Source organism: Tachypleus tridentatus, chromosome 2 (genome assembly GCF_004210375.1).
Source record: "Tachypleus tridentatus isolate NWPU-2018 chromosome 2, ASM421037v1, whole genome shotgun sequence".
NCBI classification, from domain to species: domain Eukaryota; kingdom Metazoa; phylum Arthropoda; class Merostomata; order Xiphosura; family Limulidae; genus Tachypleus; species Tachypleus tridentatus.
Window position 1 is genome coordinate 112,366,863 of NC_134826.1, and position 21,484 is coordinate 112,388,346.

General features: G+C 31.1%; 1 protein-coding gene across 1 annotated transcript in view; it reads right to left on the reverse strand.

Annotated features, from left to right (window-relative positions):
• The window catches only part of LOC143244858 (QRFP-like peptide receptor), a 52,713-nt gene that overhangs the window by 14,794 nt on the left and 16,435 nt on the right, over window positions 1-21,484 (reverse strand). The window contains exon 3 of the mRNA XM_076490279.1: window positions 15,397-15,520. Within this exon, the coding sequence (XP_076346394.1) occupies window positions 15,397-15,520 (124 nt within the window). The remainder of the gene's footprint in view (window positions 1-15,396; window positions 15,521-21,484) is intronic.

The window sequence follows — 21,484 nt, forward strand, 5'->3', positions numbered from 1 at the left end:
ATGCTCTCTCTTCCACTTCTTGGAGAGTGAATTAATGTTCTATGTTCCCGACTATTGTTCCCTCTTTTACTTCATATTAGACCTCAGTCTTGAAAATGCTGGACAATATTCACTATATTGGGCTTCAGCTCTTTAAAGGGGCTTTTCACACTTCTCCAGTCCAGAGTTTTTAAACTGAGTCACATGGACGTCATCTTTACCTCCACCATTTGCAACTTTATTTGCAGTATACAGTTAAACTTCGATCGTTACCACAGAATCCCACTTGAGGTTGTATCTTTCCTTCTCAATGGGCTATGCTCTTTTGGTAGATGGTTTACCATTCTTTCCTTTGGAGTTCATATCCAGGTGCAGCTGGCTGTGTTTCGTGTGTCATTCATGAAATTGCTGTTTCCACTGATCAATCCCCCCAATACCTTATTACCATCCTAGCATCTGACCTTTCTTTGACGCATCTAAGGAATGCAGATACTCCATGTTGAAAGTATTGTTTTCTCTTTGCCAAATATATTTTGAACCACTTTTCTATTCCGATTTATACAGCGTGTTCCAAATCATGTGATTCTTTAGGATGTGCCATTGTTTGTTGTGACTCGACGGTGGCTCACATGATCAGTTCTTCAATTTTTGTGCTCAATGCAGAGTTGTATGCAATTATTCTTGCTTTAGATCATGTAGAATCTATGTAATACACCAATTGTACTACTAACAGTGAACCTCTTAGCTCTCTATTGACCCTGAAATCGCTTAGTATTAGTTCTCACCCTGTTTTCGTCGATATTCTAAAACAATTGGCTTATTTTTCTTCATCTTCTCGTTTTATCCGATCAGATTTTTCTGGATGCTTGGCTATATTGGTATCCGTGGGAATGAGTCAGCTGACATTGCATCTATCTGTCTGCTCTAGCGCCTATTCCATATATAGTCTACACTCCTGTAGTGAATGTTCATCTTTACGCTATTTGGCAGTAATCTTGGAGTGAGCAACATCATAACAAGCTTTTCTAGATCAAACCGTCTGTTATTCTTTGACCATCTTGTTTCCCAAAACATCAGAAGGAGGAAGTTGTCCTGACTAAGCTATATATTAGTTGTAGTTTTTCAACTCATCACTTTTATTTTATTTCGAACTGATCCACCAATGTGTGACTTTTGTGACACTCAACTCACAATAGCCCACATTTTACTGTCGTGCTGTTGTTACGACCATGAGCAGCTGCACCATTTTTGACATGTCTTTTCTATACGTTTATCCCTGACAATGAACAGTATCATTGGTGATAGTGACACTGTCCAACTTCCTCGTGTTTTTAACTTGTTACAGACCATTGGCTCTTTTAATTTTGTTTAAATCTTTTATTCCAAATTATGAAATCGTTTTGTTTTAACTTGATTTATTATAATAAACGCTCAACAAACAACCAACAAATGAACAATGTGTTGCAGATAGCCATATTTAAATCCAAGTCACTCATCACTCTCTATCCACTTATTAAAGTCAGTCGACATGGTCATATAGCGTGGTTGTGAGCTATAAAAGTATATTCACTACCATTACAGCTGAGCCTAGATGGACCTGTAATGTGGTTGTCTATTTCTACCAAAAATAACTACACTAATATTCTTTTTTTAATTCTAACTTTCCTTTTAATTCATAAAAAAGATGGCAGCTAAATATATGGGATGTTGTGGGAGTTTACCAGTTACTTATTAAAATTTGAGAGAAATAAACAAAATTATAAATACATTATGAAGACATTTCGTAATATATAAAAATATTTAATAACATGCTTCTTAAAAGTGTCCTTCATATCATACCTGTAAATCTACAAGTTTCAGATTTTAAAAGAATGAAAAACTTCCAGTGTTAACTATTCATAGAAAAACACTATGTACTCCAATTAGCTCTATGACACCAGAACGTTTAAACATGTTTGTTTGTTTTCTTATAGCAAAGCCACATTGGGCTATCTGCTGAGTGAACCGAACGTTTAAACATAAAATTTCTATATTAATGTAAATCACTACACTAAACCGTCTATAACACACCCTGTTGAAGTTATTAGGTTTACAGATAAGCTTTCTAAAGTATGTTTATTATCTAACCTTTATAGTTTGCTATATAAAAAAATAATAATACTTTCGGCACTTTGACTCAAATAATTAAAACACTGTCTTTCATTTGCTTAAATAATAACAAATACTATACGAACACGATAACTGATCATAAAGTAAATGCTCTCTTAAAGTTTCACTCTATGATATAAATCAAACTATATCTTAATATTCGTTTTATCATTGTAATTTTTTCGTTTAATGATTAAATTATAAATGGATTAAGTTGTATTTTATTTTTAATAAAAAATTATAAATGTTGAATTAAGCTCATTAGAAGTATTTACATTGTGTTTTAAAGACCAAATTATATTCAACCAGTCAGACTATTTGGTAGTGAAGCATAAAGTTTATCATCCAATGCAAATTGTATTTAGTAATTTTTGATAACTTTGGTATTGATGAAAGACTATTTTTCACATTCTGAAGTTGTTAATTTATTTTCCATGTATTAAAATGTGATTAAAGTTATAAAAAAGCCATATCGAATTTTATCATAACGATTTGTAAATGTTAATGTATCAGTATATTACCAAAGATGCGGATTATAACATTATGGGCAACTTGTTTAGCGCCTATATGTTTAATCTAAACTAATTTCCGACCATTCGTCAGTGCATTGCCGTAGAAAGTAAAGCTAGATCTCTAATGGTATATGCCATATCTCTTTACGGGAAGTATATTTGTATATCGAGATTGTTATGGTTCACTAAGAGGAATAAAATTTCAAAACGGATGCCTCCATTGTCCGCCATGAAGAAATAAACATTGCACAACAAGGTGTTTAGAACAGCAATGAGCTTCCAAATCATACCTATTCCGAAACAATGTTTTCATCTGAAAAGTGAAAAATAATTCTTCGATACAGAGAACCATTTTGTGATGTGTTTATATGTTCATCTAATATATACCACAGTCATTTAACTTTTGTTAACGCTCCGTTTGCCTGTGCCGCTTGAAAAAACAAACAAACTATGACCCGATATTGTTGTCTTGAATATAAAACTGGTGATAGCACTCTCAGTGTAGGGATTGCTCGATTGTTTATCGAAATGATGTTTTAAATATATTCTCAATACTTTATGAGAGCTTTACAATACTATATAGTGTTTGTTTCTACAGCAATATTTATATGATGATTGTCACAAGTTCTGTAAATATTTGTAAATATCATGGCAAAAAGTCTGAATTTCTTATTTTGCTTTCTTTTTTTTATTACATGGTAATTAAAAAATCGAAACGATGGTGTCAGTCAATTTTACTGAGGTGATATAGTTTCAAACAGAGTATTCGCTTTTATAAACGCTAGCAGAATCACCTGCTCAGGAAGGTTTTTGAGCCTGCAGCCTTTTCTGGAATCTACTAACTATTCTACATTAATGTAATTGTACTTGGCATCCAATAATATTTTCAATTCATGAAAAAAAGATTTTCTTGAAATTTTAGTTTAAAAATGAGCTATCATCACAACATAAGATCACATACTATATTTCATTGAAGTATTTCTTTCTAGACACATTCATTAATAAAAGTACCTTACTATTGAAACTTTCATGAGGTTTTCACTAAAGAAAAACAATTGAAAAATATTTTAAACTCATTTTGTAATTTTTAATGGTTAAATTCGAAACTTACTCGTATTTGTTTGCAGTGTTTATTGGTTAAATCTGGAACATGTCAGTTTTGTGGAAATTTCAGTTCTTTCATTTATTGTCAGGTGCAAAAATAATGCCAGGTTATGAAAATATTACACAATTATGATTGATGATCGACGCGGAAGTTTCTAAGCTGTTAAGTTTTGTACGTATACATCGCAAACTTGACTATAATAAGATTATTAATAAATAATATTAATTAACACAAAATATAATTCTAGTGTAAAAAAATGTTATTTCTAACTGTTGAAGCTAGCTTTTTTTGAAAAAAAATGGTGTTCCATTAAAAAAACTAAAGTACAGGGTGAAACAGGATTTACCAGCCAATAGCAAAATCCTGAGAAAGTTTTGTTGTCTTGTTCTACAGTAATTCCTGCACGCTTAATCTGAAAATGATATTACTTTTTCTTCATCACGTACAGATTTGTCACAAAACGTAATATGTACTTTTACTTAAGTGAATCACTTTCATTGAAATCAGGTAACAATATTTTGTTATAATTAAAATGTTGACAACCACTGGTTATAACCTTTTATAAACCAATCAACACGTGAGAGTCTTATCGATCGTTCTAAAACCTAAACATTATAATAAAAAATGTTCATTGTGGTACACAAAATAATGATTTGATATAAGTAAGAGTTTTCTTTACCTATTTGTAAAAAAAATCTTTACGTGTTGCAAGGATTTTGAAATCAGTTTCTAAACTTACGTATCTGAATTATGGAAAATCCGTTATTAAAACTAAAATAAGTTTTGTGAAGTTTAAGTTCGCAGGAACTTCATTGTATTTAGAACTTGGTTATAATATTTTCTAAAAGTGAAAGAAGTGTAGAGATGGCTGATATCAGTCTTTCAAAACAATGGAAACAAGTTAGTAGAGATGAAATTTGCCTCATCCATATATAGCAGCATAGGCAATACTTAACATGTAGCTATATATATATATATATAAAACTATTCAACCAAATTTAATTTAATTTATTCAGTTTTTATTTGTTAACATTCTACTGCGTTGTGTGTCTGTGCTAGTACGTAGAGATGATGCAGTTGTCATCCTTACTATCTTGTTTGCATTATTTTTGAATAAGTGATATTAGCTATCCTTAAATTTACTACCTTTCTTTGAAATGCCTACGTCAAGCCAAGTATATGCATAAACTTAAGACTGTCTAAAAATAGTGGAATTCGAGCCTGCCCTCTAGAAGGTTCAAAATGTTATCAACACATTAAAAGAAAAATATTTTCAACAAGTAAGAAAAATGTTTTATAAAAAAAAATACTTAAAATCTTCATGAAAAACCTAATTAAAATATAAGGATTAAGATCACTGATGCCTTAATTAGATTTATCATGAATATTTTAAGTATTTTTTTGTGTATAAAAATGTTTTTCTTTCTTCCTTTCTCCAAAACATTAGCTTCAAATAATGATGGTACATGAAATTATTTTTTAGGTTTAAACTTTGAGGTAGAATTTTTATCATACTCCTTAGGCCTAGTCGTTTAAGTCGATTTTTCTTTAGGTTATATGATGTAATTATGAAAATATCAATGGGTGTGTAGAAGTTTCCACTTACTACAAAGCCACTTGAGTAAGACAATTTCATGAAACAGATAAATCTAGTACACTTCATCAATTTCTGCTGGGTAGTTATATGTCAAAGTTTGGATGATAAGATTATGTTAGGAAGACCTTGGACTTCTAGTAATTAAAGTAATTTATTACTATTACGAATAAGTAGGTCTACATGCATAGCCTTGGAATAAAGACGTAATCTTAACACATGATACATTTTACTAAATATAATTGACATAAAAGCGACTGTCTATCTTTTGGTAACACATTAAAGATTTAATAAAAATCTAAAAGCTCAGATTATAAAGAAGAATGTCATTAAAAGATTTGGTGCGCTAATAAAGTATTGAGTCATTTAACATCATACGTATAAAAAGTATTCATAGGAAGATAATTTTTTGATAAACAAATTCTGGAACAATTAAAATATATTTCCATATTCGTTGTAATTTAGGGCTTCTCTAAACCTTATTTATCGTAGTACAATGTATAATGTGTGATTGTTGTTCTTGTATGGTGATGGGAAAATTTTGGTGAATAATTTAAGGAAAGGTGGGAGTACCCTGCATATTTTATCAAAGCCTAATCCGTCAGTTTTTTAATGGTCTATAAAGACTAATAAATGATTTAAAGTTTGGGAAGGCTCAAAAACTAGATGTTCAACAATTTTCTTTCAAATTTCAATATTTATAACTGGCTTCATGAGTGACCAAGGAAATTTGAATCATAATAATTCCCTTCGACCACATAACTGTTAACTCCCCTTACACAGCTGTAATGGATTTCTGTCTGTTTAAATGAGGGGTTGGAAGTAGCTATTTATATACAATAGAAAGATCTGTAGGAACTTTGTCAATCTGTGTGACCTAGATTTTATTTCTTGTCTGCTGTTTTCTTTGCAGAAATTTGTTATAATTAAAATTGTTGTGTCGAACAATAGCGGGATTACAACCACCTAAATGAGCAAGATCAGTTACGAAGGAAGCAGCTCCAAGAACAGTAGTTGAGCTGACATGTCTTTTCTTATAAATTTAGATGAATCATTGATACTGCACAATGCATATCGCATATTTTCTATAAACATATATTTTAGGGTAGGCCAATAATATCGTTCCGTTTATGGATTCCAGAGACAACGGTTTGTCTTTTGTACGAAAAAAACTTGCGTTCTCTTTCGTATTACCATGGACGCATTTATAAAAGTGACAATCATATCATACTAATCGATTACAATTGCCCAAAAGTTGGCGGCTGGTTCTGTTAACCGCCTACCTTCTCGCTAATCTAGCAACTGTAAAAGTAAGAACTCCTAGCGCTAATAACTTTTGCGTAGCTCAAAGAAAATCTGGAAACAAACTACCTTAGACCTATGTATTTTATTTGAAAGTGTATTTATCTTAACTATATATGAGCTACGAAGCATTAGGGTGATTTGTTTCTTCACGTTTTATACGTATAGGATATGTTTTACCTATAGATTTTTTTAATGCTAATCTATTTATTTCGATATATTCATATATTAAATTAAATGATTTACTTGTCTAACCATGTCTAGTTCCTCTGTATCTATACTAAAATAAGGAAACAGACGCATTAATTATTAACGTATATTGATTATTAGTCACAATTCTATATCATTCCAACAATATATTTTAGTATATCAATTCTGATGTTAAAGAAAAGGTTTACAAATGAATATAACGTATTCACTCAGCGTAAAAGCATTAAAAACGTAACTTAGTATAGAGTTTTTCACAAATAATTTTCATGTTGTATATCTAACAATATCAACTTACAATTAATCGCATTTGTATCTTAAATGCTGTACGGGATCATGTCTCGTTAGAGACTAAATTTTATATAGAAATAAATCTATTATCCTACAAATAGATGTTTCAAAACTTCATATTGTTCGTAATTTAAACAGGTGATTTTTAACAAATAAGCGCTCTATTTCTTATCTCAAAAATATTTAAGAAATAAACACGTTTTTTTATTATTTTATATTATTTTCTATCGGTATTTTCTAATAACCGTTTTCTCTAATCACGAAATAATTTTATATCACCATTTTACTTTTATTTCAGAATGACGCAAAAATCGTTACTTATATGACATTATTACTATTTATTTCAATAGACGCTACTTATGTGGCTAGAATACCTTCCTCTCGAGGCGTCCCCTCAGTGGCATAGCAGTATGTGTGCTGAGCTAAAACAATAGAATCCCTGTTTTGATACTCGTGGTGGGCAGAGCATAGATAGCTCATTTTGTAACTTTGTGCATGATTATAAATAAACAAACCTGACTAGCATGTGTGACACAAGGTAGGAAATGTATTTAGGATCGCTCAGATGACGAAAGGACGTATGCTCGAGTGGTTCCAATCTGTATTAATGCACTTGTAGGTCTTGCTGACAAATACTTTGTCACAGTATCGACAAAGTACTGTGACTTTTTATCGAACTTTTTTTTGCCATTTCATCAGTGTAAAGTTTCAAGTAAACTGACAACCTATATAATTCCTATTTCTCATCCGCTGCATTCTTATGGATGAGGAAAGTTTGAGTCAAATAAAAGTTTTCTTTAACGTAATATTTTTTTATACATCTCATTTTACGGCTCAGCGCTTGAGATTTACGATTTACTTCAAAAGGATTTCCTTTCTGAAGCAGAGAACCATGAAATTTGTTCTCAATCAATGAAAATAATTATTTAAAAAATGATAAATTTTATATTTTAACTTTAGAAAATATAGCGCTGTTCTCAGATAGCTAAAATGCTTCAAACTGTCCTGGAATTTTGTTTTTTTAGCAACTAGTTGATTTTTTTCCGGGAAATAATTCATAATTTATACTCGTAATTAAAAATTAATTCCCATAACTACTTCACATTTTGTTATCTCTATAAATACATCGCGTTAAGAAAATTAATCATCGTAGTTTACATTACTTAAGAAAAAACGCTATTATATTTTACTGTACTTAAGAAAAGTTACTCATAAATTCCCATTCTAAAAAAAAAACATCATAGTTCACCGTACTTAAGGAAAATCATTACCTTAAATCCATCCAAATTACGCAGGACATCTCATTATCTATATTAGTAATAGTCCCAAGTTATGATTTACTTGTACTTTTGATCAATACTGTGTTAACGTTGATATTTAAAATTATTTCTACTTATCTTTTTATTAAGAGCCTTTATGAAATAAGGCGTTGTAAATGCTTGTTTGTTTTTGAATTTCGCACAAAGATACTCGAGGGCTATCTATGCTAGCCGTCCCAAATTTAGCAGTGTAAGACTACAGGAAAGGCAGCTAGTCATCACCACCCACCGCCAACTTGGGGTACTCTTTTACCAAAAATTGTAGGATTGACCGATACATTATAACACCCCCACGGTTGAAAGGGCGAGCATGTTTGGCGCGACGAGGATGCGACCCAGCGACCCTCAGATTACGAGTCGTATGCCTTAACACGCTTGGCCATGCCGGGCCCTAAAAGTTAAGTAGAGTGTGCGTTTTTCTTATAACAAAGCTACATTGACTATTTGCTGTGCTTATGAAGGAGAATTGAACCCCTTGTTTTAGAGTTATAAATATATAACTCATCGTCAGCGACAGAATTCGAACCTTCAGTTTTCTGATCCGCAGTCAGACGCCTTATCCATTAGGGCACGCGGACTTTTCCCGTTGTAAACCTCACATTAAGATCGTCGCTAACACTTAGTAAAGGAGGACAAAGGCGGATGACTTAACAAGCCCACTTAAGAATGGGCCCAAAACTCTTTTAATTCAAATAATATGATCGTTCATTTTCCAGGAATAGAAGCAAACACAAAAATATTTGTGATAAAGTAAACACACCTAACTTAGAAGTGGAACTGATAAAGAATAAACTTTTACAGTAGAGTATATCATTCACGAAAGTACAACACTAAAACCAACAAACATAATAAAGCAAATACACATGAAACACAGGATGTCCAGAGTTTTATATCAGACATTTCAGCTCGAAGAATCAAAAACACCTGCTGTAGTCGTGACGCATTATGTCAATTGCCAATGCTACGAACATCTGCGCCAGCCTGTAAACCTCTCCCACGTAGCGTGGAGATCATCATAACACACAATTTGCAAAACAACACGAAAACGCATACTGTTGTTATTGCAAGCAACAGTATACAATAAATTAGAAAGGTTGTTCTAAATACAAACAAATCAAAACAAAGATCTACGACAAACATCATAATATGAAAGGAATAATTACATAACTCAAACACATACAACAATACCATTTCTTCAGACATCAACTACACAACCACAATGTAATATGGCACAGCAGTTCAAAATTAACCACGTAATGAAGAAATATTTGATCAAAAAAAGAGACAAAAACAGAAAGAACCAAACATAACCGATCAGCAAATAAAAACCACGAACTATACACTGACATATCAAAAACATACAGAAAATAACCCCTTAATGGAAGCTGCTAAAAACCTGTTTTTCTCTTTCGTCAGTGAATTCTGGAAACCTAATAACTAACAAAATTGTTGCACCACATTACTTACCACAATAACCAAGAAACATCTCATAGCTATAATTTTATATATAATATAACAATTAATGGGTTTTTTGCACCTGCAATTTACAATGCATCAGTGTAAAAGGTGGTATTGCTTCTATAAATATCCACTTGACAAGCGGTGAGTGTATAGCTACATGTAACTAGCTAAAAGGTAATGAATGTATAGTTATGGATATCCAACTAACAAGCAGTGAATGTATAGCTGTAGATGTCTACCTAGCAAGTAATGAATGTATAGTTATTGCTACCTAACTAACAAGTACTCAAGGTATAGCTATAGATATATCCATCAAACAAATGGTGAATGTATAGCTATATATATTCAGCCAACAAGAAGTGAATGTATAGCTGTAAGTATCCAGTTAACGAGAAATGAATGTACAGTTGAAGATATCAAGCTAACTGGTAATGAATGTATAGCTATAGATATCTACCTAACAAGTACTGAATGTATAGCTATATATATATATATCCACCTAAAAAGTGATGAATGTATAGGTACAGATGCTCATCTAGCAAGTAGTGAATGTACAGCTATAGATATTCGCCTAAAAATGTATACTTATAGATCTTCAGCTAACAAAGTAGTGAATGGATAACTAGATATATCCACCTAACAAATAGTGAATGTATAGCTATAGATATCTGAGAAATACTGAATGTATAGTTATTAATATCCGCTCAGTAAGAAATGAATGCATTAGAATAGCAGGTATTTAATGTTCTTTCTCTAAAACTAGAGATATTAGTTTATTAAACAAACTAAATTAACACAAACATATCATTGTAGCAGAATATCTTAATAGTAAACATGTAGCGTTTGGATATATTACAACGACTAGAAATGAAAGAATATTACTTAACTTATCAGAAAATAGTGACTGTGTGTTGTTAAATTATGATACACCTACATACACATCTTTGACACAATTCCAATGACATCCTTGATTTGTGCGCAAGTTATTTCAATCTCAGTAATAAATATTCAAATTTTAATGTAGGATATGATTTAAACAGTGATCATTTACCAATCGGGTATGTCTTCGATCTCGAACCCCATCGTAATAAGCCCATAGATAGACCAAAATTCTTTTCTGAAAATTATAAGAACGTGCAAATATTGGAGTCGACAATAAATCGAGATAATCGGATGTAGAAGACTACTGTAAAACAAAACAATTACTGAGTGCCTCACTAAATCTGCCGACCATTCTATGCCAAAAGAAAAACAATTCACAGAAGATGGAAATCACATGCATAAATAATAAATATCATGAAAGAACGTTAGTACCTAAGAAGAATACACATTAACAATACAGAACCACACATCAAAACCAGATAAACGCAATAAAAAACAAAATACGAAACGAAATAAAACAGTTAACATAAGATAAATAGTATTTTTGATACTTACAATTAAACAAAGATAGAGAATCAAAGAATTTCTGGACGTAGTTGAAACGATTTACAAATACTCATAACACTAACAAAACCTATTCAATACCAAGAAATAATAATAGTTTATAAAAATATACAAGAAGCAGAAGTTTCCAAAGAACAATTGAGAAACATATTCAAAACATAATGAACAAGATATGAATACTTACTATTTTAAAACAGTAAATGAGAGTGTATTACAAAATACACACATTTACACACCAACTTTCCAGCTCATTCTATTAACCTTCAAAATTTATAACTTACAAGTATTAATATTAATCTCAAAATTTATAACTTACATGCAATAACGATTATGCCAGTAAAATTACAAATACAGTCACAAAAATATAAGTCGTTCCGTCTATAAAACACACCATAACGAAACATCGGGAGAAGACGGTATATAAGGACACTGAGGGATTATTTGGCCATTTAACAGCACTGTTTAATTTATTTCTAATCTCAGGTTATATCCTAGCTTTTTAGGAGGAAGAAATTGTACTTACGTTCCTAAAGGAAGATAAACCATCGAATAAACTACAAAGCTACTGTCCAGTCACCCTGATCAGCTCTAAAGGTAACATTTTAGAAAGAATAATAAGCAATATGCTCTCCAGAGTTTAAGAAATAACGTCAAAATTACCTAAATTACATCATGGTTTTAGGAAATCATTTCAACAAACCACAGATAATTTAGTTCGATTAAGTGACACCTTAATAAATGGCTTTAATCAAAACAAATGCACTGTCGCCCGCTTTTATGATATAGAGATATCTTCCAACACTGTATGACGTGATGTTCTATGATTCCGTATAAAACAAATGGAAACTGACAGGTGTTATTCACTAGTTATCTAACTTTTTGGAAAACAGAAAATGAATGAGACAAGCACCTATTTAGAGTATTTTGCTCCTGGGGCAGATGTTTCCCAGGAAGAGGTGTTAACTGTATTGTCTTTATCATCTGAGCAGACAGCATACCCTTAAGAGATTCAAATTTTAGAATTACTTTTTTTCTTTTTTTCTTTTTTTTCAGACGAGGTGGCAATAAAGAAAAGTTTCACTACTTCTTCAATGGACTGCCACAAATTTCCAACCATAACTAAACCAAATAGTTGAATACTGTTAAAAAGATTAATAAATGTTCCAAAGGCCAACTTGGTATTATTATCGAAATTGATCAAAACACATAGACACCAGCCATAAGTCGTTAAATCATACATGATGATGATAGACCTAAATATCTTTTTTCACTTGATATGTATCATAAAAAACTGCCACTTATGCTAGATCATAAAAATATTAGTTAGAATAAAATATTATAAATGTATTTAAAACTATATTTATGGCAAATCCGCGTCTGATAATGTAGCTCGGAAAACACTGTGACGATTTGCCAACAGAACTAAAGGGTGGAACTGTTACACAATCAACTTAAAAGAAATAGCAAAAAACTCACTAAGAAATATACATTTTAAATCCACGAACATGACTCTCAAGAGGGATGTAGGACCACTGTAAGCTACCAAAGAAGTGTTTGAGCCCTGATATCGTTTAGCTTTTAATTACAGATAAATAAATTGTCAAAAAAGGAGGAAGATATCCAGAATAGCACCTGAGTTTCCCAGGTCTCTCAAAACACGACCAAAACATCCATCAAATTCCAATGTACTGATGGTAAAATGTTATGATTTCATTCTAAAACTCCGTCCGCAAAAGCGTTAAAAGCTGTGGCAATTTTTAAAGACCTTATGATGTTTCTTAGATTATAAAGTTTACCAGTTTTTATCCTTTTGGCCAGTATTTATATGCTTTAATTTGGTGAATTAAGTATTTTGTTGTAGTGATTATATTGAAGGCAATATTTAGGGTAGTTAATTTTTTTAGGTTTGTTTTTAATGCTGATTTAAAGAAGGATTACTTTAAAATGTATTATAAAACGGCTGGTACGAGCATTAATACACATTAATACGGTCAATCCCATTATTCGTTGGTAAAAGAGTAGCCCAAGAGTTAGCGGTGGGTGGTGATGACTAGCTGCCTTCCCTCTAGTCTTACACTGTAAATTAGGGACGGCTAGCGCAGATAGCCCTCGTGTAGCTTTGCGCGAATTTGAAAACAAACAAACTAATATGTGTAAACTGCAGATATTTTTCGCTTAAGAATGTTTACGTTAATAGTCATTATTAAAATTCATACAAATTAGTCGAATAGGAATAAGTTAAAAGTCATTGTTTAAGAAGTATATAGCTTTAATAATGGAATTTTGAGCTTTAAATTAAATTTCCAATTGAAAAAATTGTCATGAATATTAGAAATGATTGATAGTTTTAATTATTTCATAATATTTAATTTTACATGAGATAAAATATTAAAGACAATCAAGAAATTATCAAAGAAATTACTTTGAAAAATGAATCAGCGTATCTCACTTCGAGTCGCAGGAAATCCTGTAAAATATTTTCACGGTTATACCATCACTATATAGAATCATAGAATAGTTGATATAACTGGTTTAAATGTATGCCTAAAAGTATTAAGTTGTAATAATTTCGAACATATCTATATCATTTTTATCTTTCTTCTCTCTAAACTTTCTTTCGAACAACACTCTTAGCTAAAAATCATCCTTGCTGATTCTTTAAAATACTTTTTTTTTGTTTGCCCTTTTATATCATCTTGTCTTCACTTTCCGTCGCTCGATAGGTGACAATATCACCGTTATAATTTTGTTTTTTGTCGGTCTGGTTTTTCTCGGATGCTGTCATTAAATTTGAAAGGTTATTTACCATTCCTTCGTTAAACCTTATGCGTTTCACTTGAAAAACCTTCTGCCTTTTAAAAAAAATAAAAGTAAGTTGTCGTGTTTATAAAAACCTTCGTGTTTCTTTTTCCTTTTGCTGTACACGATCTTTAGTTTCTTTCTTTTATTACTTTTTTGTTGTAATAGAATTTAGAACGTAAGAATGCAAGAAAGTAAATAATGCAGCTAAACTGATTGCTTCCAGCTTTATATCTCAACATATTATTATTTTAATAAAAACTTAAAGAAAATGAGGAAGTCGCGTTTATTGAAAATATTTTGGATTGAGTTTGTTTCTAGTAGCTAAACCCAGAAAATGATAACAAGATAGATAGATTTATTAAAGGATTCATCCTACTGACTTTAACCAGTGTGCATCCAGGACCGATACATGAAAATATTAGTCTATACATACGTGTTTACCGATTAAATTATCAATCTCTCAATAAACGCATTATTACGACGCCAAAAATCAACTACGAATATGCGTACCTAATGCTTACGGTTTATAAGAATAAACATATAATATGTAAGATATACCCACAAGACGAAACAATTGGGGCAAATCGATATAACTTGATAATTTCAGTGATAGTAATGAACATCTTAATATGTAAAATTATTGAAAAACTACTATATTAACTTATCTTCCTTAAATTTGCAAATTATAAAAAATGTAAATAAAACCCTCAAAAGGATATATAATTAATGAAAAGCATTAAAAAATAGAATGTATAGTGAGTTAAATAAACAGAGTTCAAAATAACATGTAGACACACGAACAACTGGTAAAAATTAACTGTATAACGCAGGTCATTATTTGTGCCTGCTTTTATTTATTGACTTCCTTATTTTCTATATCTATATGTGTGTAATCCGTGTATCTCTTTCTCCCTTATTAAGTTGCTGGTAAGTACACGGACTTATAATGCTAAAATCCGGAGACCCATTCCCCAACAGTAGACACAGCGCAGATAGCCCACTCTATGGATTTGTGCTGAAATAAACAATCTGTCTGATTTCTGACTCCTCCATCAGTGTGTTTATCAAGAAATTTGTTTTATATGCTGTATTTCTATCCATTATTAGCTCTCTGTAGCTATCAAGCTGTTTATCCTTCAATGTACTTAGTTATCTAAAACTTCCGTGAGTTTAAATAGCATTTACTCAATTTCCATGTTTATTTATCTTTCGGACATTATGAATTCTTACCTGAATGAATATTATAGGGGCTGCGAGCGTCAGTGAAGCAATCCAGATGGCGATAATTAGTCGGCGAGCCTGACTGGTAGTGCACGTATAGCGAGATCTAACTGGATGTATGATAGCATAGTATCTGTGAAAATAAAGAAACACGAACTTATTTGTACACTTTACTTGCAAACTTGCAAAGCCGTGTACAAGGACAACTGAGTTAAGTAGCAAAGAACTTAATGTCACTGAAGAGGTCGTAGAATTTGACAGCTGTATCAAAAGATTCTCAGTGGTGCATTAAAAGATTTAGTAGAGATTTAACTGATTTAGCAAAAAAAAACTTGTTTTATTGTTGTACTAAAATACTTTGTGATGCAGTTAGTAGGTCTTTACCAAACATAATAAAAGATTTGACATATATATATATCTATATTAAATAAATTATATAAATAGAAAATTCGATTAGCGTATCACAAGATTCGTCATAGAAATTTATTAATATGTTTTTACGATGTTGAACCGTTCTGCAACGTTTACTATTAATAACATCATTATTTTATTCCAAAGTTGCTAAAACAATCAAACAAAATGTTGTTAAATTGAAAATGCATTACCAAAAAAAAATATTTGCTTAATTTTAATGACATCTTTAAATGTCCATTTTTTTTCTTAAAACCGAAAGATGTAGTTTATTCAAAATAAACATCGAAATTTAATTGGATAAGAAGATAGAAATTTGCTAAAGTAAAAGCATTAGAATTAAGTAGGCTAAGAACACAGAGATTCTTAGGATAAAATACAAATATTTAATAATGCATAGATTTAGTATTTGTTTTTCATTAAGTACAAAGCTACACAAGGAGCCAGTTGTGTACTACCAATCACATATATCGAAACCCGATTAGTATCGTTGTAAGTCCACAGACATATTTCTGTTCCAGTGGGGAACAGGATTTACTCAAAAGAAGCAGATATCATTAAGCTATGCATTCTTTAAAAATAATGTCATTCAGTACTCAAACCATCAAAAATTGCAAAACTTTATTGTGAGAACAAAAACACTAAACCTGAAACTAAACACTATTTTTTATGAGATTTATACATGTCAAAGAAAACTATTATCAAATTTGATAATTTTATTTATTTTCCAATTTGAATATTTAATGTAAAATACTAAGATTCTGCTAACTATTAGCATATTTTAATATATATTAGGAAAACACATCTTCAAAGTGTCCCTCCTGCTTAATTTTCTATACAACATGCAGAGTTTTCTCCGCTTCTCTGTCGCTTCCATTCATTTCTTCTGTGTATACAAAATATGATCAAACTTCTTCCCACTGAGAAGACGATGATGGTGATCAAAACTAAGAGAACAAACTTTGATCAATGAAATGAATTGTTTTCGCTATGAAGCCACCCCTCTTTCACTGGTGCAAAACAACAAGTATTTTTATGAAGTAAATTATAAACAGGCTTTAAATTAGTAAAGTGGTGGCTAGTTAATATCGTATAGAATAATAAATACAATTTTATATACGAACTAGCAGATAATATAAAGGTTATTTTTTCTTATTAACTATGCCTTAGCCAAGACTGCTTTCTATAAATAACGTTATTAAACAAAATTATTAAGAATTCTGACTACTTACAATTTCTACTTATTGCATGTATATAGTTATCTAAAAAAGTATTAGTATATGGCCGATAACTCATAACATCCACAAGTGAAACATTGCGAAAAGTCTTAATAATTTCCCTTAATAACTGATTAGCCGAAGTCGCAGTTCTTAGTGATGTTTCAGTATAGATTTTTTTTAATAAAAATAAAAAAATAATGTACTAGTAGGAAAAATTTCCTTTCATTAAATCTGACTCAACAATGGCTTTTGTGATAGATCTGTTTTTAGCTTATAGTAAGAAAATAATACATTTTAAAAAGATCTCCCTCTATGCGCACCCAAAATTATTGTAAAATTGTAGCAGATATTTCCTTTCATTAAATTATAGTTCAAAAACAATGTATGACTGAGAAATGTTTACCTTCAACTGATCCTGAATCAATAATTCATACTAGCCAGAAAAATGAAATTCTTCTTACTCTGTGTTGGAATTATAGATGAATACATTTGACAAGATACCAACTGCAAATGTGTTGAGACATCTTTTAACAACCATGTGTGGGCACAGAAGTTGAGATGAAATGCTAATAGTGCAAGTAAATGTCATTGACGGTTGAGGTGAAAACTTCTGAAAAAGTAACGATTACAACTGTTATCCTGCTATTTGGATGACAAATGAACCTTACTGAAGTGACCAAGTGTCCAATAATATTAAATGTTCTTCTATTTAATGGCTTGTATAAATGAGCATTTTTTGAGCATTGCTAAGGCCGAAGGTAACAAGCAAAGAAAGATAAGTACTCAGTGAGAAGAAATTAGGATAATGTGATAGAACAAGCAACACAAATAATAAATAATATTATGTACTGATAAGAAAAATTTGTAACATTTAAAAATAATTTTAAACTCATACTCGTAATAAGAAATGAGAAATGGATTTATTGTCTTGATAATGTGTTTAAAGAACAAAACTTTTATTAGTTTGTAAACATGCCAGCTTCCAGAATATCTAACTACAGCAAGTAAATGCATCTTAAATTATAAAAAAAGCTATAAGTTTAATAAAAGACCTTCCTTTACATCTTTTATGACATAGATCGCGATTAACTCTTAGAAAAATGTGAGTGTGATTGAACACAGGCGCAAGATTGAAATCGAAGCTTCAATAAATTAAATTAAAATATGTTTTAGGCGTAATTTATATAAAATATATTTATCTCATAGCTCGAAAGCAAAATAATTATTACGTGAATAACACAGACTAATATATTACACAATATAGATCTAAACATATACCTTAATAACTTACTACACAGATATTTTAAGTTTTGATGTTGTCATAAATATTGCAATACTATGATTAAAAAATTAAGAATTCCTGCTAAATGTTAAATTGACAGCTCGTAATGGCTATAAATCTCATGGATTGAAAGGTTCGAATTATGATAAAACAGATCCACTTTTATAAGAATAGTAAAAACAAAGTAAAATTAGAAGAACGTTCCCAAAAACTAAAATACGACAAAAACGCTTAAAACTTTTTCTGAACATAACCAAGAGTGTTCAAGAAATTCAAAAGAAAATGTTACCAAAAACGAGGTAAATATTCAGACAGGTGAAAGAAAAGTGTTTGTTTTGAATTTCGCGCAAAGCTACACGAGGGCTATCTATGCTAGCCATCACCAATTTAGTAGTTTTATGCAGCTAGTCATTACTACCCACTGTCAACTCTTTAGCTACTCTTTTACCAATAAATAGCGGGATGAACTATAACATTATAACTCTTCCAAGGCTGAAATGGCGAACATGTTTCTTGTGTTTTACGGGGATTCAAACCCGAGACACCCATATTACATGTTGAGCGCCCTAATCACTTGGCCATGCCGAGCCTGAAGGAAAAGTGAGATATGAAAAACTGATAAACGTTCAAAAAATGTATTGAATTGTAAGATCGGTGATGAAAGAAGAAAACCTAAGTGTTCGTGAACAAGACTGGTAAAAATCTCTTGATATACAGATGTTCGGGAAACTATAAACACTAAGAATGTCACTGTACATATCGGTATTAAGAGGTGAGGTACTTTGTTATAATAATTAACATAAAAATATTCTATCTGTAAGTGATATGGTATGATATTTTGTTATGTTAACAACAATATCATAAGCACAGCTGATGTTATGTGTCATGCTTTGTTGCAATAACTAACATAAGAATATTCCTGCTATGTTCGACGCGGTGAGACTCTTTAGTACAATAATTAACACAATATCTTAACTGTATGTAATGTGATGGCATGTTTTGTTACAAAAGCTAATACAACAATACTTACCTTAATATGACGTTTTTATAATAACTAATACATCAGTATCCTAGCTGTATATAGTATGATGACACGTTTTATATAACTAAGAAAGGAGAAAAACAACAACTAAGAATAACGTGTTGAGCCAGATAGACAATTTTACCGTTGTGATCAGTAAAGGCATGATATACGAAACCTGTAATTTAGAAAAAAAATGGCATGATGCTAATCCTGCTACCATAAGAAAAAAACAACATCCGTTGCACTCTTTTATGTAGGGTTAGAGTAAATTAATGTATGAAACCATTTTTTTCGGTTTTTATTAGCTATATTTTGTGCACCAAAAATACCAAATTTGTCGGTCTATACAGTTAATTAGATTTTATTACTCATCAGAAGCTCTACTAGTGTTACGATATCGTATTTTTGTAATGTTTTGTAAACACTTAAAGATATACATACGTAACCGCCCATAATTTTGAAATGATAAACTAGAAGAAAAGAATACCAAATACAATCTACCATCGATACTAATACTGTTCTAACGGAAGGGTGTTCCTTGGCCAACATTCTTATTACACACCTATGGCACAGAAGTTGGGAATGCGGTAACTGGTGTCAACCAAGAATCATCGGGTTCACAGTCTGCATGTTAATCACTATGTCACACCTGTACTTTTTAATAAAGAAATACAAGTATGTGTTAAACGCATCATTGTTTTATCGTGATTCTTAAATAACAAAAATGTATATTCACAAGTCTTTGAACTAAACTAGTATAATTGTTAGTTTTGAACGAATAACAGCTTATAAAAGAAGTATAGCGATATATCAGCGTTTACAAAACTACTGTTAACGAAAAACTTTACATTTTTCTGTAATACGAATGAAAATTTCCTTCATACTTATTTCACCATGAAAAAAACTTGTCAGTGTTTGTGAAACAGCACAACTAACATTGTCATTAGTTTTGTTAGCAGAATTATTTCAGAACGCTGGCACTCCTATATTATTCAGTTTATTTCTTTATAGACTTGGAGTTAGATCATTAGACAAGAGCATTTCCTGTACTAGGACGAATCAAAGTATTTTAGTAATCCTCTTAGGAAAATTAAACAGAAATATTATAACAACTTTATTATTAATATTGGCTATCACAAGGTGATTCATCATATTTGTTGTAATTTGTTTGATCCATGTCATTAAGGCCCCGCATGGCCAACGTGTTAAGGCGTGCGACTCGTAATCTGAGGGGCGCGGGTTCGCATCCCTGTCGCGCCAAACATGCTTGCCCTGCCAGTCATGGGGGCGTTATAATGTTACGATCAATCCCACTATTCGTTGGTAAAAGAGTTGGCGGTGAGTGGAGATGACTAGCTACCTTCCCTCTAGTCTTACACTGCTAAATTAGGGACGGCTAGCACAAATAGCCCTTGAGTAGCTTTGTGTGAAATTCAAAAACAAACAAACAAACCATGTGATGAAAAATATAATTATAATTTGATAATACTCGTAGCAGTCTCATTAAAGAGTTTAAAATATTATGTGGTATACATTTTTCTTAATTATTGAATATAAAATAACTGAAATATTATTCAACTACATTTTACTTAGTTACAGCACCAATTTAAATTTCTGATGAAACCCCATCTACAAAATACACTTGGCAACGTGTACGTCAATAATAATGTAATTTGCAGTCTTGGTTTTTCTCTACATATTCAACAAGATGATGAGAAAACAAAGTGTTTTCATCACTGCTTGACTGAAATAGTGAATATTTTTTGAAAAATTCTTCAGTAACCTATAATGCGTGGTGTTAAGGTCTGCGGCATTCCAATTATATGTTTTAGCGACAGCTTCCTTGCTAGAGGGTGAAATATTCCACAACATTTGATAAAGCACAAAATAACAAAAAGATTAAAGTTACTAACTCGAAATTTTTCAAATGAATGAAACAGTCGACATGGCTACTGATAAGCAAGCTTTATTTATTTATACTATAACATCTGCTTTTGTTCCTCTGATGCATGAAAAATGAAGTTACTCATAAAATCCTGTCGGTTCTTCAATTTAATAAAACTGCAATTATGTCACATATTTCTAAAGTATAGTGGTATGAAAAACTAAAATTTTAGATTTTAAACTACTTTCAAAGAACAATGTGAAGCAAATCATAGA